Here is a 23,455-nt window from a genome sequence, read left to right as displayed (position 1 = left end):
TTTACACTCCAGTTTCCCGTCTTTGGTCATTTCTGTGCCTTAACAGATTATTTTACGTTAGCGCCTCTTATGTGATCAGACATGAAGGAAACCTGCTGTGTTGAAGCTTCTCTGACAACAATGCAGCAGCCAGTATGTCCTCCTTCTAACTTTAGATTCTGCTCCTGAATGCTCTGGTTCTGATTGGACCAGAGAAGGTAGGCGGGGCTTTGAAGGCCGTTTTGGACGCCCCAGGGTTTGCCAGATATGAGAGCAGTTATCAGGTCAACAGGTGTTGCAGCGATGGAAGCGGGTAGTGGAACTGCTTCAGATAGAAGTGATCGTACCCGACTGGAATTCAAAGATTTCCACAGAAAATTAACCAGAGAAAAATAAAACTAATTCAAGATGTTATAAGGCAAAAAATATCCAAATAACCTTTGTTTGGTGTAGCCAATAAATAAAATCCCAGTGATAAACTCAAACTGTTGTTTTTTTATATACCAACAATAACTGTCTTCTAATGGCTCTAATAAATGGAATATCGCAGGATAATTTGTTCTCTTAGTATGTAGAGTCGAGAGTGATAATGTTGAAACAGATTACAGCACAAAACAGATGGGTTTGTCCATTTTGGGCCAATAATGTGGAACATTTGCAACAGTTTGACATTAGGTGAGGAATCTGTTGGCACCCTGGTGGATAGAAACCAAGTCTGTACATCCCCCACACCTCCCTGGATAGGATGCTTTGTTTGCCTCGTCTTCTGCCTTTGCATCTTCCAAAACACAGGTCCATTAGTACAGTACTCACTGAATGCAGTTTGCATGGTTTTGCAATAATGTACCTTAATGTCTTTGATAAAGTAAGCTGAGTAAAATGCTCCTGATGTCGTCAGCTTATACACAAGATATGGCTCATTCACAGTCTTGTTATGATGGTCTGTGCACAGAGGCTGCAGGGGAGACCGATCTAAAATTTGATCCTGTAGTATTTCCTCCCTGAGATTAGATCCAACACAATCCCTCCTCATTTTAATCCTGACATAAGGTGCAATCTCAAAGTACATTTTAAACAACGTATTGAAAGCATCTGTGATGAAATGGGATTGAAGCTGCTGCTAAACCACGAGTGAGATTTCCCCCAGCAGATATCATGGTGACATATTCAAACGTGGCTCAGGCACACAATCCGATGGGGATTTAAGTAATGAAACTTAAATGTCCCTCATAGGACGGATTGCTCCCCACCTTCGTTAAAATAGGACACTATTACAGATATCAGCAACACAGTCCAATTTATTTGCTTGTAAGCGAGCAGGCCGGCATCGATACGCTGATGTGTGCAAGCATGAAATTGGCCCATGAATTAAAGGAGGCATATTGCTGTGTGCCACGCCATTATTGCCTCCAGTGGCGCCATAGCTTGAAATCCAAGAGCAGTAAGCCATCTTACTTTAAAATGTGTGTGTGTGTGTCGATGTGTGAATGCATTAATATCAGTCAAATATTATATTACCATCTCTGACATTTCTGACCAGCAGAGCCCCTGGAAAAATAGAGAAGCCCCGTAAAACTGAAAACCAATTAAATTCAATCTGTTCCGTCGATGGATTCCAGTGTTTACTGTCTGCTTTGCACAAGTGTTGACACCCTGTGGGATTGCTCAGGCTCAGAATGAATGCTACTGTGTGTTGCAGGGGGGGGGATCTGCATGAGGATTTATGTGCTGCACAAAATAATCAAATCATCGTTTTTAGAGAACTGGCTTTCTGTTTTGTTTTTTTCCCAAATTCTGTGCATAGAGTTTATTAGGCAGTTAGTTAAAGAGTTTTATCAATGGAGTTGGTATTAATTAATGGAATAAGTATTACTCCATTTAAAATATATGAATGTATTGCTGTATAATGCAGACATGAAAGACATTTGAAAGCAGTTTCCACTCTCAAACACACTTAACCTTGGACGATCCAACTATCAGTCCGTAATGTCATTCACATCTACCTGTGTTTATCTGCAGAGTACTCCTTCAGAGGACACTCGTGTCGGCTGCTTGTATCCACCATCTCGTTCTTTTAGTCTCTACGCTCAGCTCATGAGCATAGGTGAGGGGGTGGAACGTAGATCCAGTGGTAAATCCTGAACCTCTTCACCACGACGGTCCGACACCACCAGTCCACATGTCAATCTCATGATCCATTTTACCGCCCCAAGAAACCTAATGGAGCAGTCTACCGAAACAGTACAGTCAAAATGATATATGATACGAAACTTTATCTTGAACTTAAGCTTCTCCTAATGTTGCACGTTATCTGTATTGCACAAGTTCTGCATGCACAATTCACAAGATGAGAACACCATGATGTGGTTTTACGACCCATACAGCATGGAAAAGAAGCAATTTAAAAATGTTTCTTAAGACTGCAAGAAAAAAAGAAGCAATTTGATCCGAGTCAGGCCATGACTGTGTCTGAGCCGGGGTTACACAACGCGTTAGCTCGACATTCATTAGCCTCTTAATGTCCTTCTCAAAATGAGCTCTTATAGAGCACGGGCTGTTTATCTTCCTTTGCATTCTAACGGATGTGTTTGTGCGGTTCATCAACATGCATTCCCGCCACATCCTTACTTAATCAATTGACATGATGAGGCAAATGCCAGGGAGTTGATAATGAGTTGCTAAGTGTGGAGATATTGCATCGATTGGCATCTAATTGCGGAGTTGGTGCAGATCAATGAGGCTCTGTCTGTGTTTCAGGGTTAAGCCAGTGTAATCCAGAGTAAAAGCAAGAGTGGGTTAATAAGAGCCCTAAATGGCCAACACACGCTCAGTGGCCTCTTGGCCCCTTTAATCTCTCCTCTGCATCACCAGACACCAGAGAGGCTGGGAGTAGCCAAGCAACTGACCTAATCCTTTTTTTTTTTCTCATCATCATGCATCTAAAGAGATCTTGCTACATTTTTATTTTTATTTTTTACTTTTATTGTATATGCTGCTGGAACCTAAATTTCCTGAGGGAGTCATCGCAAAAGGATCAATAAAGTTTAAGTCTAAGTCATCTTTGGACATGCAGATGAACCAGTCAACGTTTGCCAAAGTATGAAGCATCATTAAAGTTATATCGATCTGGGTATTCAATTTAAAGCAGTAGCAATAAGAGGCCCCCCAATTGTTTTCTCTTATAATTAGATACCAATAATACAGGCGACAGCGGAGAATAACTTAGTAGTGAAAGGTTCCCTTTGTGAAACAGCATCCAAGTGGTGCTACATCTCTTCTACAAGGTTCAGGAAAAAGACAAAGAAAAAGACAACTCCAAGAAAATAAGAAACGACAGGCTATAACACTGAAACACTTTTTATACCGATCAGTAAACAAAGACATGTGCGTACACTGGGGGGAAGGGAAATTTAATGATGGTTTTAAAATCATTATAGCTACTTAAAAGTGATGAACATACATGAAAATGTAGCAGTGTGTAAATCCCTCTGTTGTATTAAGAAGACAAACATAGACAAATCACAATGCAGCATGGTGCACTTAGTCCAACATCTTTAGCTCGCATTAAAAGAATATCATAATTAATTACTGATAATAAAAAAAGAAACATTTTTGAATAATTTTATTCCTTGCAACTAAAGAAAAGCAGACGCTAAATTTCACCCTCAGATTTGTTGTCAGTCACTCGACATGATCATTGAAAGACCCAACATCTCAGGTATTTATTTGTTGGGGCAGGTTATACCACCTTTAATGGCTCTCTGTGACATAGAGACACACGTCATGTTCGATGGCAGATCATGTATTGAAAGATAAAAGTATTTTACCTTCATGTGAAGCCTTTGAAAAAGAAATAGACCTTACTTTCCAAATGGAGAAAAAAAAGATTGAATCAAGCGACTCCTTCAATGATAAAGAAGAAAAATAGCTTTAGTGTATACACATGTGTGAACCAATATATCACAACTAAGGCACGTACCATAAATCCACCAACTACTGGGACTGTTGGTGCTCGGTGTCACAAGAGAGTATTACAGATCGGCTTCTCCAGTCCGTGGATGTTTATGCAGAAAGATCTGTGTTGTCTTCATCCGTTACTTAAAAAGTAGCAGGCTCGCTCTTCGCAGCTTTTCTGCAGACAACGGGGACTTTGCCTTACATCACCTCGCAGATGGAGCATCAGCCGCTAGCACCAGTTAGCAAGAGCGTCAGCCTCCCAGTCATCTGTGAGCCTTCGATCAATAGACTTGGATTATCGTCTTCAGGATCTCAGTTGGTTTTTTCACAGCCGGGAAAGGCTCCACCAGCTGCCGTCTCTTTGTCAGAGGATGTAGGGCCGAGCTCCACCATCTGATAAGATTACACAAACTAACCACTGCCGCCTCTCCCATCGAAGGGGGGGGAGGACGCATATTCACGACATGCACTGCTTTCTTACTGTGTATCACTATATCAGTAAATGTTTATTTAACAGGCTGGCAGGCTCGTTAGTACATCAGTCACATTCGAGACGGGAATCCCATGACTACCCATGTTTAATTAAATGTTTAATTAAGACTGTGGCTTTTAATTAAAAAGTTGATTCTTGTGAAATAAGGATTATTGGCAAATGAAATAGATAGGATATCACGGAATACAATCCGTTTATTATTAAGAGCGAGGTGTGATTTAAATGAATCCACTGTTAATTAGCATGAAGTCAAAACAAGCCCCTTAATTTAAAGATGAAATAGACTCCGATAAGAGTTAAGACACCCTGACTTGTCTTGGCTGCCTTTGTTTAAAAAAAAAGAAAAGTCCTCCACGCAGCGCTTCATGCTCGGGGTGAGGCTTTCATCTGTGACTTTGAAGTGAGAACCAACAATGTTGCTCTTGTACCCTCAAGGTCAACCCCACTTGTAACCACTCGCCGCGAGAGCCCTCGTCGCCAAACAGACACAAGATCCACTCCAATCTCTCCGCTGAGCGGGCCTCAGCACTTCTCTGAGCTCGACGTGTTGAGATGGTCTTCGCCGGGCCAGCTGGTGGCTCGCTGGCTCGAATACAGCTGTTGGGTTTTTTGTTTTTTTTTAACTGGCAGCAAATCCTAAAACTAAAAGTCACCAAGTCTCCTAAAGGGAATAGTTCTTAGATTTATGCCCGTGTGCAGTTGGTGGTAGGTCCGATGGAAACTCGAATTGGCATGGGAAGAGCTGTCTGTGTGAATGAGGCCATTCATTTATAATCCACAGGATTAGGCCTGTGTCCATCAGCTGCTTCTGCCACTTACTGTGCGATGCATGCTCGAGGCCTCCCCTCTATCTGTTGGTATGCTTTGATTGGGATCCGTGGAAGGGGGCATCAATGTCACGCAGGATTTTGAAGTGACAGCACAGATCGGACAAAGCCTATTAGTTTGGAATAAGGTCCAACTTGTATCACGTCCTCTTGTTTGCCAAGTGATGCAAGAACAGTTCTTTTTGCTTCAATGTTGCTATCAAAGCTTCGTTTTGCTCTGCATGTTTGGAATATATGGAGGCTTTGTGATTGAAATTTCCCCTCATTGCATTCCTCTCTAATCTGAATCCCTCTGAAGCCTTCTTTAGAGGTTCTGTATTGCACTCTGGCTAACGCATCCTGCCTCTTTGCATACAAACAAAAAATGATATAATTAGTCAGCACGACTTGTATTAGAAAGGACAAACCAGAGCACTTCTCACACTTACAGCTTTTCATTGGCCTGAAGTCTCTGCAGTCAGATGCATGTCTTTATAAGAACATCTACTGAACTGTAGATTGACCTTTAAGATAAGGATAAGCCTGTCAGTAGAAAACAATAACTGAGATCAGAGTTAAACAAATGATTATCAACATTTTAAAAGAGATCCTGATCTTGCCATTCTAACTTTTTAATCTTTTTGGTTTCACTTAAAGATGTCTAGATGAGGAGATAGAGATAGTAGAATATGTACCCAGCCTAAGATGAGTCAGACTCATTTTGAAAAAAATTTTTCTTTACAAAGCTTCTTTCTCTGCAGTCCTTCTGTTCATAAAGCTGCATTCAAACAAAGTTAAGCTTCCCATCCTGACGTCATGCCCCACAATGCAGACATTACATCTCCTCAGATCTCCCTCCTTCCCCAGGCTTAAGGCCGAGACGAACCCGCCCATGAAAGGCAGGCTGCATCTCAGTGTAAACAGTTTTTGCTGGCGAGCCCAGTCAGCAAGCCACAGTCCTGTTATTGAGTCCCAGAGACGCTCCACTCAACAAAAGCCACAGTGCGACCTTTCAGCCTCGTGCAGCAGTGCCAGATATTGAGTGAGCCTGTCCGGAAGAAGCTCATCTCTGCCCTGTCTCTGGAGGTTTTTTTAGCCGTATAGTTGTATTGCAGTGTTGCTCTTTCTTTGATTGATTTACAGTGTTTTGTCAGAGGAGAGGATTGGAGATCTTTGATCCCTTTTATTTGAGTTTCTCTGCTCTGCACTCTCCTGGGCAGCATCCTGCTGTGTAGGAGGGCTCTATAGGTTGCCTTAATGATGAGCCACCTTTGATTACGAGGTTGAGCGACTCTCTCAGGAGAGGAAATGTATTTCATGTGTGAAACATTGGGCCTGAATTCAGACTAACCTGAGCTAAACTAAGGAGCAGCTCTGATCCCTTCCTATTTTCTTTATGTTTAACACACACGTGCTCACAGCTTACAGAAACATACGAGCCTCTCTGTTCGAGGTCTTGACCCACAGCTTCAAGGTCACAAAGACCCCAGACATCAGGTCAGCTGACCCAAGCGACTGTGTTACTTATCATGGAGATTAGCCGGATCATATATGACAGCTTCCTGCTCTTTAACAAGGCTGACTGGCTCTGGTTTTTTTCCATTGTGTGCGTCTGGAGTTAATAAGTGGATGTGCTGGCAGTGCTGCTGTGTTTTACTTTACATCATTATAACCCAACTACATGCTTGTTTTGTGATGGATGAAATGTTTTGAGGCAGTTATTGAAGATTTATTACTCGAGATGAAGTCATTTTTGGACCTGATAAAAAAAATTAAAAAACAACCCTGATATGCTGCTTGTCTAAACGGCCCGGTTACTGCCTTGATATGGCAAATTAAAAGGTTTGTTTTTGTGCTGCTTTGAAATTAAATTTCCCAACAAGCAGTTCTGAGTCATTATGCTAACGTTAAAGTTTGTCCATGCGTGCAGGAACAAACTCATGGTGGCTGGAAAAGTTTCAAGCTTAAAGATAAGACGGTCGTCTGCAGTCTGCAGGCTCAGTCAGGAAGTGGAAGAGTCGAGCTGGAAGTCAAGGCTGCTTTCTTCAATCACAGGCCCTGACACTTCTATTCTCCCACTCAGCGTGTTAATGACTCTCCTCTGTCGGAGGCCATATCAATTATACACATACCTGTCCTTCTTGTAAGATCCCCCCCCCCCCCCCCCCCCCCCCCCGATTTATGAGCTGAGGAATCAGCGGAGAAGAAAACTCGAGATAGAACTTGATGGATTACCCAAACAAAAGTGAGGAAGCACAAGAAAGTGAAATGTAAAAAATACACCAGTAATCAAGGCCAGCGTTTTTCACCCCTTTAATTAAATGAGTTAGGATGAAGTGAATCATAAGGTGGAGCGGCCCTCTCCTGTCCTATCCAATCAAGACAAATGGACCTACAAACAAACAAACAGATGATTACATTTATGGGTTATTTTGACTTTCATCTCTGTTTTAATGTTTTTTTGTTTTTCTTCTCTTGCCGTGACCTGATGCTCCTCGTCCAACAAGGAGAGTAAAATCCACGATAAAGTGATGGAAAGGTTAAACAACAAACAGTAGGAACAGAACTATATCTCTGAAATGGTTTCATCTCAAATCACTGTTTCGTATGGATTTACTCTTTTAGTTCACGTGACATGTTAACAACCCTAAATCCATCACTGTGCACGTTGACGACCAGCGACACGTGTAAAAGGATTCATACTTAATCACTCAGCATTGTAGACTCAATAACAGCTGATATAGCTCCAGTTGTTGAACAGATAGCTGAGTGACCAACTCGAGCGCGTTCGATCAGTCGACCGTGAGGAAGCCGTACTCAAGGCAGCATTGTTGGATGTGGACCCGGCAGGGCTGCAGCAGACAATAGCTGTGCGGTAGTTGAATGATACGAGGCCGGCAGGGATGTGGGAGGGGGGGGGGGGGTGTTGTTGTTGTTGTGCTGCCCACCGTTCATCACTAGTCTTTGTTCATTGTTATGAATAATACATCAGAGGCACATTAGTTTGATTCATTTGGCTCTGCCCTCACTTATCATGGTTTTATGTCTTTCTGCCTCGAACATATCTGGGTTGCGTTTCTTAGTGCCGGCACTGTATATGATCAGTTCATGGACAAGGCCTGTTGGGTTTTAAATAAGTCCATCCTGCAGGCCATTTCCGCCCCGCGCTGATAGAACCAGGTCACTTGTTCACAAAGGACCTCTCACACTCATCAATCCCTTCCCCGCTCTTCTTCTCTCTCCTTACAGCAACCGGCTTACCCCTAGCAACCACGACCGGATACAGAGGTTGAGGCAGGAGTTCCAGCAATCCCAGAGCGTCCCGGAAGACCCCGACGACCGGCGGAGGACGTACAGCTTCGAGCAGCCGTGGGTGAGTGTCTGAACTGACAGGAACCGGTGGCACAAATGGGCCGGAGAAGATTTCTCGACTGTCAGACTGTTAATGTCAAGAAACGACCTCTATCAGACCGAGACTTTGGACATGCTTATTCCATTATAGCCTGAGGAGAGAGAGCGCTAACAGTGTTAGCACCCGTACCTGTGGCTAACTGGAGCATGCCATTAACCCCAGTACTACCAGCCATGAACAAGACTGATGATATCATTCTGTCCCCACCTTAGGATTACCATTAACCTCCATGGGCCTCCCTGGCTACTTGTGCTAATGCTAACACCTCCTCACCTTCTAATTCAACCACCTGCATGCAGGAGTTTGCACACCTCCTGACCAAACCATCACTAACCCCACCCACTCGTCACATCCTCCTCTACTCATCCATCGTCCTGTCCGTCACTTCATCCACATGGACCCACCCACCCCCCTCATGGACGCTGTTTTGTCACCCGCTTTGGTTTCATTGTGCCTTTTTTTTTTTTTTACAATGTAAAGGTGAGGTGAACATTTCAGCAAGCATTTATTTAATCCGAAGCCTCTCAGGCTAAGAAGAGGGAGGATAAAGTCGCTCTGAAGCAACAAATGGGAATAAAAAGCGAACAAAATCGTAATGCCTTCAAAGATTTTTTTTGGAGGGGTGATGAAATCACTTGTCATATTTTTAGTATTTATTTTAGTCCTCAACACTTCCTGACACTTTAACTCAAGTGTACTCAAAGGGTTCACCTTCTTCTCACTCTCACATGAGGAGTGTAAAACCATTTTTTTTAAATCTTGAAGATGAGGTTTTACTGTGTTTTGTTTTTTGTAATTGTTAGCACTTCTGTGTTGTATGTCCTTTATAGTATTGTGTACGAGTCAGGATGAACCTTCACCACATTCCTCGTCCATCTAGTTTGGGACAAGACACATTTGTTTTCTTCATGGCACACATATCCAATCAGCACATGTCTTCATACAAACACATTATGGATTACTTGGTGACATGATTTTGAAGCTGTTGTCTCAAACTAGACGACCTGAGTGTTGTCAATCACGTCCTCTGCAGCTCATGAATGCTCCTCATGGTTTGTCTCTCTGCACAAGGTCATTTTGCACACACACGTGTGTTTTTGTACATTTCTGTATGAACTCTTTTCACTGATGTTTCCACACTGTAGCTTTGCTCCGTTTTTGGCGTGCAATGGGAGAACTTTCAGTCCTGTGATTTTTATAAATGAAACGATAAAGTGAGAGCTCATGAACTAAATCCTCTGTGCTCTGGCGTTTTTTTCTTAGCTGATAAATCCAATAAAAAAAAAAAAATGTATTGATCTGTTTTTGTATTGAAATATTTCCGGGAGTGGTGCCTTCACGGACTGGTGCACATTCCAGTCGGACACGGCTCGGGAGGATTGCAGCACAGTGTGGGAAAGGAGCGCACAGGTCACCTCTCCCTTTGTCTCCAAACAACCCGAGCATGCTGTCAATTATAGCGCTCGACAATAACACAGCATTATGTTTGTTTACACGAACATCAGCAGCACAATAAATGTTGTCCAAATCTCATTTTCCCATGTTCACAAGTTCCCAAGTTCAGGATTCCCCTGATGTCAAAGAGGGCTTTTGAATCAACACATTAATGAAAATCCCTTCAAACCCATTGACATCATAATTACTGGAAAGAAACAGATTCCTGGAAAGTAACCTTTTTCAAAGTAGCGACAGGAAACGGAACAAAATCCATGCTGAACTCAAAGACTCCAAAACTGAGAAAACCTTCTTTTACATCCAAATCTGTCAACCTAAAGTATTTAAACCTAAGACCCTGTACCTCCTTTTTTTCAGTCATCACTTCTGCAAAAAGCCAGCTTCCATTCCTACAGTTTGTCCTCAGATTTAGCCCTTTATTTTTAATATTTACGCCCACATTAACATGTCATAAAATGGATAAATGCTTTGTATGTCAACCTAAGTTCTAGGCGGTTCCTCCACAGTGTTTTCAGCCTGAGGAACCCTCTGACGGTCTCCTCTAACACCCTCTCTCCTCTCAGTGTGCAGCTCACACTCGTGCTCGTCGGAGTAATTGCTTGTTATTAGACTCATACCCTGGCCATAGTGGCGGGGCCCATATGGAAAACAGGAGAATGTGTCTTTGAAATTCAATTACCTCCCCCATGCATATATTACATTTTGTTGCTTCATCTGAGTGATGTGCTGCAAACCTCAAGGAGCCAGTGTCCTTTTTCTTAATTCACCTCCAGCTGCCCCACTTCCAGTCCCTGCCAGGAGAGCAGTCCACATGAGAAACTGCAGAAACATGTTTGGGTTTTTTTTCATGGTGTCAAATAGATGGAATAGATCCGACAGAGGCTACACATGTTTGTGTGTATTGAAGAAATACATAGTTTGGTTGGCATCCTTTATATTTAAACGGCCCTGCATCATACTTACTGGCTCCATCTAATCATGCTGCTGTGCACCTTGCAGCCATGTTTTGGATCCTGGATCCTGGACCCTTGGGTGACCACATTAAATGACACCTCCAGTAAAGTGTTTCCGAATCCACCCTGCAGTTTTCAAACCTCTCTGTGCTTCATTTGCCCAGTGATCCATTTTTAACACAAGCTTGTTTCCCCAACCCTCCATGTTAGGCCATCAGTTTTTTTGCAATATTTTCATCGTTTTTTTACACAATAGTTTGCTAGAGGAGTGGAGGGGGGGGGGGAGCACGGTCTAATTCCATCAGGATGACTGATGCCCGCTCTCCCGGCAGCACCGCGCCAGCTTTATTGTTCTCATTTATACCACTATACGGGAAACAAGGAGTTTGTTTTCTTGAAGTTAGGGGTTTAAAAAAAGGGCATAATATTGCCTCTTGTATTCTACTGTATCATTTTAATACTTCTATTATGTGTATGCCTTCAGGGTATTCCACTCCTCAACAATCATCAAGTGAGCAAGCAGTCCTCGGAATATTTTAATATGCCTAAACCTCTAAAGGGACTTTCCTTCTCATCTGAAATATATTGGGACTGTAATTTACCCGCGGGCGATTCTCCATGCGGCTCTGGTGAAAGGTTTGCGTGGGTGCTCACTCCCTCCATCTCAGCTTGTTCTTTATTGTCGGTCCGCGTAGCGAGGCAATGCACATCAATTCCAGAGGTGATTGCCCCTGGCCTCATTCGCTTTTTTTAAAGGGGAGTGTCTCTTCAGCACTCTTAATCGCTTTACGGTCTTCCCACCAACTGATGCCCACAGTGCTCCCGCCAGGCTCCCAACACTTTGCACTGCCATAAAAGTAATTGCGCTGGCTTCGTGTAACGACTGATCCGCACGCAGTTATTGCACCCACACCGCTAATGAACATCGGAGGAGTGGAAGAGGTTGTGGTACGCCGTGTGGGCTGAAGAGGAAGAATAGTTTCTCCTGTTTGAGTGCGGGTGCAAACTTTGGCATCTGTCTGTTTAAAACCTCAACAGTGAAGACGTATTTTTATGAACTGTTAGCATCTAATTAATCTCATTACCTATTGGCTGCCGAGGGGGTTCACATGTAGCCAGCAGACATGGATCACTGACAGGCTGGATATCCTGGCCCTGACTCCACCTCCATCCTCTGCTCATTGTTTAGAGTCCAACTCACAACTTTAGAGGCGTCCAGGAAGTGGTCTGGCTTCTCTCGAGCTAACAGACCAAATTCCCAGATTTTTGGTCCGCGCCGGGACTTGAACCAGCGACAGTCCCTATAGCTGTTAACCACGCACACCTTACATATCTCTCTGGAGGTGAGAAGGAGGTCAAAGGTTAACTTCTCTGAAGCTACTTTTCTCTTTTTTTTCCCCCATGAGCTTTAAAATCAGTTTCCCATACGGTGAGAGCAAATGAAAAGTTGTGAATGTATCCTCATGTAAACTTTGAATTCTTTGATAATGACTTTGGACAGAGAGAAACATTTAATGATTCCAGTGAACGACCACGTTGGCAGACTTCTCATCTTTTATCATGAGGTTGATTTATTTTTAGTCCTGGTTGTTTCAAGGATACAGACAACCTCTGGGGATTAAAACATGTATCAGTACGTTTTAATGAATGTCTAAGGAGGCGGGTCTACACATCCACACTGTCCTAATGAAGATCTGTGTTACCTGAGTCGACGCCCTCTGTGACCATGTGACCCTCACAGGAGGGAGGACGCTCACGTGTTGTGTCCTTCATTAACACCCACTAACATCCACCCTGTCTGAGTGTCTCCAGCATGGCCCCCGTCCTCACACCCCCTCCTCCTTCTGTCTGTTTATGTCTCACCTTCATTTTGACCTGAGAAGAGACGAGCTCAGGGTGTGTCTGCCCGACTGACTGCTGGTAAGTGTCTGTGGTTTGGACTTTAAAGGGGGGGGGCGGTGGGAGGAGAGGGGGGTTCTGGGAGTTTATGTGAGGTTTCACGTGTCACTGAGTGCTACTGTTTTTTTTGTTTTTTATTGTGCTACTGTTTAGAAACCTGTTTATCATTATTATCATTATTTATTATCGTTATGATACATAGGCTTGATTTAAACTGACACTGAAACTAGTTAAGATTCAGCATTTCAAATGTTTGGCTGTTTTACTGGTAAAAGTAAAAGTGTTGAAAAGACGAGACAGAAAGTGAGAGGAAGACATCAGGACAATATGCACACACACAAACATACTAACTACAGGCCCCTGGTGTCCTGGTGGTTTGTGTTGCAGCGGCTGTGGGTTCAAATCCGACCTCGCGTCACCTCACAGAGACATTTCACCTGTCACAGCACGCTGATCGACAGGCAAACAAACGTCTCACCGGACTGATGCTGTCACAGTAATACGTCGTCGAGAGGTCTTCACACTCAAATGACAAAAGGAAATATTTTCCCACTTTACTCCGCTGACATTTAGCCGATGCAGAAAACTTTGATTTGCCTCGAGCTGAGAGAAATGAGGCTCTGACACGTCTGTCTCCAAACGCGATCAAATCAAGTCCAGTGGGATTAAGTTTGCAGAGCTGACATCGCTGCAGCAGAAAAAAAACAAACAAGGTTAAAGTGTTTAGGAAATCCTTTTAACTCTGTGAATCCAAACCTTCACTGTAAACACTTGATCAAAGTTTATTTTTACAGCTTTAAATCAGCTCCAGCTCAAACACATGGGGGTGTGTTTAGTGTTTAACACTGCTACCTGTGCGCTAAGGAGAGGAAACGTGCTCAGCGTCAGTCATGCCCCCGTATCCTACTGATGAGTTACATAACCTTATCTTAAGACCCATCGGTTGCCACGGCAACCAGAGCAGCATTCGCCACCTAGAACAGAGCCCAGGCCCCATGCTGTGTATATGCGAGCTCCAGGTAGTGTCAACACTGATCGTACCTGCCTTAGCAGCTCGTCAGTGTAGGAACGAGACATTCAACACTCAGGTTCAGGTGTTTTTAATTCTTTAATTAAAGCACGGACGCTTCCATACATTCGTTTACTCCGTGTTCCCGTGATAGTGACAACATGGTGGTTGTTTCCTCGACATCTTGGATTAGCAGACTCTGTTTTTTTCCTGGAGTAACGAGTTCATCTCGGTCGTTTTCTTGAGTAATGAGCTCCTTATTGAGGGAAACTCAGCACTGTTATCTCCAGATCTGGAGGAAAAGAACTCTAAATGAATCATCGTCACAGGTAGACCGGGTTCAATAAAGATAAAAAAGGATCCTTATGTAATACAATGAGCGACTCACACACGTGTTGTGTTTAGTTTTTACTTGATGTTACCTCTTGTTGAGGTTCGAGTTGTAAAAACACAGATGAGAACTGAAAGAGTTAACCGAGCTGCCATCTCGCTGTTTTCAGTCAAACAACAGCAGTAACGGTCCGGGCGGGTACAGCCAGCCGGGTCGGCACTCCGTGTCCGTGGAGGTTCAGATGCAGAGGCAGAGGCAGGAGGAGAGAGACTCGTTCGCCCAGGCGCAGCGGCAGTACAGCTCCCTGCCACGGTAAGAGAGTGTGTGTGTGTGTGTGTGTGTGTGTGTGTGTGTGTGTGTGTGTGTGTGTGCTGGACAGGCCTGATGTGATGTCGTGTTTGATGTTTGTTTGTGTCTGTCTAACAATCAATATGTGCTCAGAGACGTGTGTGTGTGTGTGTGTGCTGTCTGATATGAAATGTGTTCAGGAGGTTGTGACTGTGTTTGTGTCTGTTTTAGATCTGTAATTCAATCTAATGTGCAGTAATGTACTGTAATGTGTTTGTGTGAGTCAGTGTGTGTGTGTGTGTGTGTGTGTCTGATTCATGGTAATAGCCTTGAAACAGTAATGATGGCAGATTACATACATATCTGTTCAAATATAGCATCTGAGGAAGGAAAAGGGGGGTCACACAGGGTCAGCTTCAAGCCACACAACTACACACACACACACACACACACACACACACACACACACACACACACACACACACACAGGACACACTTACACACACTCACACCGAGCCTGCGAATGGAAAGATCACGTTACCCTCTCACACAGATCTGACATGATTGCTTTGCTCTCCCTTAATGTAATTCCCTTTGATCTGCATGATACGACTGCCTGTTGTTCCAGGAAGTGCTACTGTGTGTGTGTGTGTGTGTGTGTGTGTGTGCGTTGGCGTTGGGTACATGGGAACATCCTTTATAATTTCGAAGTAGATTGAATGTGGTTGAGATTTATGGCTTAAAGTGGATTTTGTTCGAGGTTAAAGTCCCGAGTTCTTAACAGGATCTGAAACAGAGTGAAATCAACTCTGTATGTCCAACCAAAGCAAACATGACCATCAGTAATAAGATCATGATAATAAGGGGGGGTCAGATGGGTGAGCAAATATCAACATTGAGTGATACAACTGATTAAAAGAGTTGATTAATAATAAATTGAGTTCATAATGTCCTTTACTTAAGAGAGTAAGTCAAACATGTGAAATCAGGCAGACTTAAAAACCTGAGCAGGACAGAAGGTCTAATAAAGTGAATCTTTACTGAAGCCTTTCAAACCGGACGATCACGACCCGAGTATCTGATATTTTTTTAATCAATCAGTATTTGTGTAGCGCCAGTTCCTGGAGAGTCTTCTTCACTAAAGAGCATATGGGATAAATATGCAGGTTTCTGTTGAGGTGGCAGACCTCAGCATGAACCAGGACCAGGTCTGAAGGTGGTGGCTGGTCGTCGGGTGAAGTTGTGCAGATTTGGACCTCAGACGGAACAAAACATGTGACAGAAGAAGAAGAGAAAGGAACAAGTTTCATAATCACTACAGGGAGTGTTTGCGACCTACAGACTCACTTTTGGGTGCAGACTCACTTTTGGGTGCAGACCCACCGTTTGAGAACCAGCGGTCTCGATGTTTGAGTCGGTATCAGGAAGTGAGATAAGGTGTCTTCACTTATATCATAAAAATGCTTTGAGGAAGTACAAGATGGTCCTTTACTGACTTCTTTAAAACAACATCAGTTTGGACCTTTAAGAACATTTTCTCGTTCTTTCGGGACTTAAAAAAAAAAAAAAAAGTCAAAGTTACTCTTGTGTATAGTCTGTTATTTCTCACTCCCTGCGAGCTCCACCATCAGCGTATAGATCCAACATTAAATACATTATCTTCTATGACTTCACTATCGTACTCTAATCCAGCGTTATCGCCATAAATCCCTTCCTTGATAAATACTGCAGGCAGCTTTGCTGAAAGATTAATGAAGCACCGTCGTGCTCCAGCGGTCAGAGGCAACATCCTCGTCCTTTATTTTCCCTCCACTAATTCCATTAAGAAACTGTTCTGTTTGGATAAACCGCAGAACGCCGGCGATTGTTTGCCTTGGAGGACTCCGTGGTGTGAAGTCGGAGTAAACATGGCGCTCTGGGAGATCGCAGGCTTGATGCGATGCCTTGCTCAAGTGGTGGATGGCGACATGCTCAGTGAGAGCGTGAGAGACTTGACGCTAGCATTCCTTAAAGAAGTGCGTTCATATCGGGGGGGGGTCGGCTCTGTTCTGCGTCTGACCCTTTTTTACCGAACAAGAAAATGACGTTTGAAACCGTGACGCTTGATGAAGGGAGCTCATGTTCATCATCACCTGCACCACGCCGCTGATCTCACAGCACAGTTTGACGGCAGAGACCGAAGACTTTCTGCAACAGCTGCAGAGGCATTGCGTCCCTCTGGCGTGTGTGTGTGTGTGTGTGTGTGTGTGTGTGTGTGTGAACCACATCAACATCTGCCCTGCACGACAACCGCTCACAAACTCTCCTTTTTCCTCTCAGTCTCACTCTGTCACCTTTCCCCTTCTCTAGTTTATCATCTGTCATGCTTCACAGTGTGCACGCACAGAACACAGAACACGTCTTCTGTGTTTACCACACATGTACACGTCCCCCCCCCCCCCCCCCCCCCCCCCCCCCACACACACACACACACACACACACGGCTTCAGACGGAGAGAAGCGATCTGCTTTGCATCTCTCAGCGGGGGGGAGTCAGATCGGCTTCGGCCTCTTTGTCAACACTTGAATTGAAATCAGATCCCGGGGACGCCCGTCTCTGAAAATTGGAACCACTCAACCGTGTGCGAGAATAAACCTGGGCTCCACACGCCGTATCACACCGATCGAGAAGCGTATCCATCTCCAATTGGCTTCAATCTTTCTTGAATAAAAACAAAGGCCCTCTCTGTTCTCATTAAGAATGTTTTTTTTTTTTCTTCACTTCCTACTCAAATCCAAACACAGGAATAATACCATTTCTTCACAGCTGGCTGATAAACCTGCTAATTATGCATGGCTCCGAGTCAAACGCCCATTGATGTTTTTTTTGTGTCTTCTTCTTCTCTCTTTTCCTCGGGTGTTTCCTTGTCCTCGGGATAAATGAAGGTGGGAGATGGAGGCTTTGGGACACTCATGCATATCATATGGGCTGCCAGAGAGAGAGAGAGAGAGAGAGAGAGAGAGAAGCTAGTCAAGCAGAAATGAGAGCTCATGTCACACATCTGCATCTTTTTTGAGTTCCTCTCCACCATCACCTCACCTTCTCGTAAAGGGCGAGGCAGCTCGCTGTGCCTTTAAGACATGTGTCAGGTGTCAGATATCAGCCTGAGCAAATTCATCCCTGACATTTTTTTTTTTTTTTCCCCGAGCTCTGCTGTTACTGTCTGTCAGATCCAATGGTTGTCTCTGTCTGTCTTGAAATGGGCCTAATGGGCTGGATGGGGACTTTGACATGGTTAGGTGTCCCTGCACGTTGTTACCGCGGGCAACGACTCGCCCACAGGGATCATGTGAGGCTGTAATGGTCCCTCGTTTTCATCCAACGTGATGCCTTGGCTACAATAGGACAGAAATCCATATTCACTATAGAGTCCAAACACTTTGTCATGGGGTAATTGGGTTGCAGAAAAAAACAGTTTTGCTGCTGCTGATATTTTGTTTCATCAAAAGAGGTCACAATAATCTGCAGAGAGGGTTCACGTTGTGTGTCAGGAACAAAGACGAGGATTGTGTTTGAGAAGGAACCTGATGTTTGTCATCGGTTTTATACTGCACCGGCTGATCTGTCGGTTTTTAACCTCACAAGTGTGTCGCATAAAAAACTATCCAGGTAATTAACTCTTTCTGTCGGTGGAGTTTACTGCCTTTTTTAAATTTGTAAGATTAATTTGTATAAGAGAGGCAGGAACGTGTAATCAGGGAGAGAGAGCAGGGTCGGACATTTGAGAGAGGATCCTCAGGTCGGATTCAAACCCAGGACCACGTGGCCCAAGAGTCTGATGGCCTCCAAGCTTTACATATCATTCCTTAAACCTACTTATAAACAATGATGTGTATCTGTAGTACAACATGTTATATGCATTAACTTTAAGTGGTTTAGTGGTTCTACGGTTGACCCAAAAAGATTCAAACATTATTTAGTTAAAGAAATCTTCTGAAGCTAAATTAAAACGCTCCTCTCATGTTTCCTCTTTCCTCGTTAGGCAACCCAGGAAGAACCCCAGCACCATCTCCCAGGACTCGTGGGATAAAGTGTACCCACCCGGTGAAGGCTTCCAGACAGCAAAGGACAACCCCAGGTACTCCAGCTACCAGGGCTCCAGGAACGGCTACCCAGGCGGCGGCGGCGGCGGTGGCGGTGGCGTCAACGCCCGTGTCCTCCTGGAGGCCCAGGAGCTGCTGAGGCAGGAGCAGAGACGGCGAGAGCAGGAAGCCAAAGGGAAGTTGATGCAGGAGAGCATCGGGAACAGCAGCTATGACGGGTACTCGGCGGGGCACCTGAAGGACCCTGCTTCTCCAAAGGGGCCCTACCGCCACGATGTGCCACCCTCGCCGTCGCAGTTAGCCAGGCTGAATAGATTGGGGTCGGAGAAAGGAAGGCTTTTTTATTCTTGAGGGTCGTCCGTTGGTCCGTTGGACTGACGGAAGAGAAGCTGGACAGAGGACTTCACAGAGACAGCAGGAGTGGACGCTACAAATCCTGACAAAGGGACGAGCTGGAGGTCGTGAAGCTTAGCGGTGATCTTAGAGGTTGTGACGTGTGCTCAGTATGTGCGTGTTTGTGTTCATGCCCTGTAGTGCAGCTGACCTATACTGCACAAGTGATCAGTCCCTCCTACAGTCATGAGACGCTCAGTGCCTTCTCTGCATCCACCAACACCGTGCTCGTCCTTCTCAGCCGTTCACGACTCTGATTCATCGAGCTTTCGGCACCGTCACGTGCTGACAATCAAAAACGGGCAGACGGGCGAGTGAGTGAGCGAGTGAGTGGGTGAGCGAGTGAGTGAGTGAGTGAGTGAGTGGGTGCTCCTCGGAGCCCACGGGGGAGGTGTTACTTTCTGTGTGGGTTTGCGTGTAGGCAAAGTGACACGGTACATGTTTCACAATCGAGTCAAGTGTGTCGTGGCTTTAGAAATAATACTTTCTTTTTTCTTTTCTTTTTTTTTTTAAATGTCCCGCGGATGACTCGTCCCAATCGGTCACAAATTCAAAGTTAACATTCAACCTCCCGAAGAACGCTGCTGGCGTTTCCCTGCATCCTGTTTGCTCTCCGCGCGGCGTTCTCTGCTCAGCGATCTCCCCGGGGAGCAGAGGAAACACGGCAAAGTGTATGAAAGAAGCAGGGCACTGTGTGTGTGTTATTAATAAAAAAAAGCCCCCCCCCCCCCCCCTCATAAATGATTCATATGGTGTGTTATCTCCGTGGAGGAGACCCAGGCAGAGAGGGGAGACAGCTCTGATCCTTTGCCTGGCCCCCCTGCACCGCTCTGGGCTTGATTCCCTGGCCCGCCTGCTTGCCTGTCTGGAGCTCTGGCTCCCATCCTCTCTGTTCATTACCTTTCTTTCTTCTACCTCAACACCCCAACCTTCATCCTCCTCTGCTTCACACTCATCTCCCACCTTCCTCTCATGTCACCCCTCCCCTCCTCTTCCCCTTCCTCCCACTCCCTCCCCTCCCCTCCCCTCCCCGACTCGTCTCCCGAGTCAAGCTCTGCACTGAATTTTTCATCACAAGCCACCTGCTGCCTGCCAGAGCCAGAGAAAGCTGCCACCAGAGGCACCGACAGAGGGCCTGGCTTCTGACAAGAAGAGAGGAATAACAGCAACAAAAAAGGCAGAATAAAGATGGGTAGAAACAGACAACAAGCCTCTCAGCGGGAGACGAGCTGCAGCTTTTGTCCAGATTTTAACAAAAGGCAAAATGGTCCCAAGTAGTTAATTGCTTTATTTTTTTTTCTACCCTTAAACACCTGACACTCAAACTGAAGTGCTTATCGCCAAAGAAAGAGAGTGACAGAAACATGTTCTGAGTGTCAAAGTGGGTAAATCTGTGCATCCTCACATAACATTCAGTGCAAGGCGTGTTGTTTTTTGTTTTTCTAATCGAGTTCACCCTCACCCCGCCCTACTGCGCTGGAATTCCTCAATGTTTTCCTGCAGAGATATTTAGCAGAAAAGTCTCTTCCCCCAGGAGTACAAAGGACTTCATGTTCACGTCTCATGTTCACCTCTTGTTTTTCTTTCAAACTAAGTGGGTAGCTTAAGAAGCATGAGAGCCACCGTTTGTGATGTTTCTGCACAAACGTCACTAATCCTGGTTGAGATAACGAACGTGCTTCTGTGAAAGGATCCGTTTCGTCTTATCTAAGAATCAAACTGCCTTCTCCTCGGTACCAATCCTGTTTTGTTTTTGTTTTTTTATCCTTGAGCTATTCCAGCAGATGATAGCATAATAGAGCTAGCCAATCACAGCACAGTAGGGCGGGACTGTGTGGTTTAGTTTTGCCTCCTAAAAATTCAACTTGATACTGAACCTTTTTTTACCCAGTTGGTAAATCATCCAAGCGTGGCTGTTTTATTAAAAATAATTTCACTTACATTTCCAACTGGACCATCTCTGGTACCTTTTAGTTGATGATAAGTTGTTTAAATCTTATTTGAACGCTGCATGGAGAGCAAGTTATCGATTTTATATGCTGGAAACTATTTTGGAGAAATTTCAAAACTTGGGCTAAAGAAACCAAAGCTCGCTGCGTTTCTGGAGACTGCTGCGTATGACTTCTTTAATTCCAATCACACCCTTTCAAATGCTTTTTTTTTTTTAGTTTTGAATTCAAAATGGAGGAATGTAATCAGTGAAGCCAGCTGCTGTACTTGTAGGTCGGGAAGAAGACCTTGGGCGTTGATGACACATGCTTAAAAATCACCAGCACAGCAAAGCAGCCCCTCTGCTCGCTCTTAATTGCTGCAGTAGGTGGCAACCGATCCTCTTAGTCTGAACCTTCCCTCCTCCGACATCACCAACGTTTGTGTCTCTGCCTGCCAACGAACAAAAGAGAAACCAGCCGAGGTCGAACTCTGGAAAAAAAAATCAAACAAAAGGGAAAAACAATAAAGAAATAAAGCCAGGCTATCATTAAGCAGCGGGAAAACAAACAGGCGGTACGTAATGGCCCCTTCACTCCTACACAACGCATATGCAGAGTGAAGCTGCGTGACATACATTATCTCCTGTTAGTTAATGAAGACCCTTGCTGGGAGGGAGACAGACATAGTCGGGCTGATAAATGATGAACGGAAAAGAGTGGAAAGGTGAAGAAAACTGATTTTTTTTTTTTTTTTAAACTTCACAACAGCACTCTGTATGAAGCTAACTGAAATGACCCTTTTTTGCATAATGTATCTACCTTGTTGTAATAACGTATATAGAAAATACAAAAAAAAAAAAAACCACACGATGGCCGTTCGGCTCAGCGTGCTTTAAAGTCACTGCAATAAGGGTTGATGAAAAGTGTTACCAAATAAGATGCACACTGTGTGTCTCTGTGTGTGTGTGTGTGTGTGTGTGTGAGAGAGAGAGAGGAGGGGGGTTGTTTTTTTTATAGTTCAAGTGTTTGGTTGTAGCGGCCTGCACTTCCTGCTGTGAACACTCGTGCGTCCGAACATGCAGACTCGCACATTTAGAAGGATGTTTGTTTTTTTTTTGACCTGTGCTGTAAACTTTACGGGCGTTACTGTTCAGCTAGTTTAGTCACGGCGGTCTGATATCGACAAGTGCCTGAAATAATATAAACTGTTACACAAACAGAGACAGGATGTGGTTTGTTTGTCGGTGACACTACAGCACACGATGTCCAGCGTGTGTGTGTGTGTGTGTGTGTGTTTTTTTACACGTTTTTAATATCATTGCATTAAAATGTGTCATTTTAAAGGGGTACTCCTACCTGGAACTTTTTTTTTTTTTTTTTTTTTAACTTTATTTACCAGAGCCAACACTTACAAGCGGTTATCAGTGTATTTGTATCCCGTTTGACATTGCCTTCAACCACGCTGTACCGTGATGTGTTTGAAAGTAGAAGAAGAAATGGACGCTGATGTGCAATTTTTGTTTTTGTTCTGTTTTTTGTTTTTTTTTCCAGAAAACTTTTACATGATATATTGAGAAATGTATACAGCCACTTTTCCTGTACATATCAAATTTAGAATAAAGCGGAAGGCTGTCCCATCCTGTTTACAACCTCGCCTGCCTCTGCCTGTCCTGCGTTTCTCCCCCCCCCCCCCCCCTCTCTAGCTTTGAAGCAGGATCAAATGTGTCTTAAATCAAGCAGGGAGGACTCACTTTGCTGTCAAATGTCAAATCTGTCAGCTCTGGTGTTCTGATGACTCCTTCTGACAACTCTGCAGATTTAGAGAGATAGCATACAGGGGGACATTTCATGGTGGTGGGGGCGGGCAGGGGGGGGTCTGCAGCAGCTGACGGAGAGCACGTAACTGAAAACATTCGGCTTCTCTGCAACAACTGTGTAACCGATCTGTCGAACACACTGAGGTAATCTTCCTTAACGCCATTGTGTTTCCTGTTATTAAGGCCGACCTCCATCCCATTGTCCCTCACAGGGGAGCTGTGGAGCAGCTACTGTTTTTGTTCCAAAGGGCAAAGGTCATGTCCTAACCAAATACAGCTAATGCTCCTTAAGCCGGCCGACTGGATGTGAGAAGAAGAAGAAGTGGAGGCTGAGAAATCCCTCTGCCTCATCCTGGGCTTTTATCCTTCATGGCAGTGACTTTGCTTTTCATTGACCTCGTAGTGTGTGTGTGTGTGTGTGTGTGTGATTCAGAGGGAAGTGCACGAAGGAAACTGTCTCCATTTTATGGTTTGTGAGTCAGACTACAAGAGGGATTTATTTTAACACTTTCTTCAAAAAAAAATATGTTTGAAGATTTCAGCCTTTTAGATAACTTTCTCAATTTAAATCCGCAGAGCATTTCCATAAAGGTCTATTGAGAAAACACACACACATACACACACTTAAACACACACACACACACACACA

General features: G+C 44.3%; 1 protein-coding gene and 1 long non-coding RNA gene across 2 annotated transcripts in view; one reads left to right on the top strand and one right to left on the bottom strand.

Annotated features, from left to right (window-relative positions):
- The window catches only part of LOC306826804 (partitioning defective 3 homolog), a 71,737-nt gene extending 49,106 nt beyond the window's left edge, over positions 1–22,631 (top strand). The window contains exons 4-6 of the mRNA XM_079348343.1: positions 8,485–8,608; positions 14,464–14,606; positions 18,605–22,631. Of these exons, the coding sequence (XP_079204469.1) occupies positions 8,485–8,608; positions 14,464–14,606; positions 18,605–19,016 (679 nt within the window). The 3' untranslated portion in view covers positions 19,017–22,631. The remainder of the gene's footprint in view (positions 1–8,484; positions 8,609–14,463; positions 14,607–18,604) is intronic.
- On the bottom strand, positions 9,291–9,935 carry LOC306826837. The gene is made up of 2 exons (XR_013779522.1): positions 9,733–9,935; positions 9,291–9,693 (listed from the first exon to the last, which is right to left on the bottom strand). It is a non-coding gene; the product is annotated as an uncharacterized lncRNA (long non-coding RNA).
- Positions 22,632–23,455: the final 824 nt, after the last annotated feature.

Source organism: Symphodus melops, assembly GCF_947650265.1.
Source record: "Symphodus melops genome assembly, chromosome: 7".
NCBI lineage: Eukaryota > Metazoa > Chordata > Actinopteri > Labriformes > Labridae > Symphodus > Symphodus melops.
Note: the sequence above shows the minus strand (reverse complement) of the source record. Positions and strands in the feature narration are given on the sequence as shown.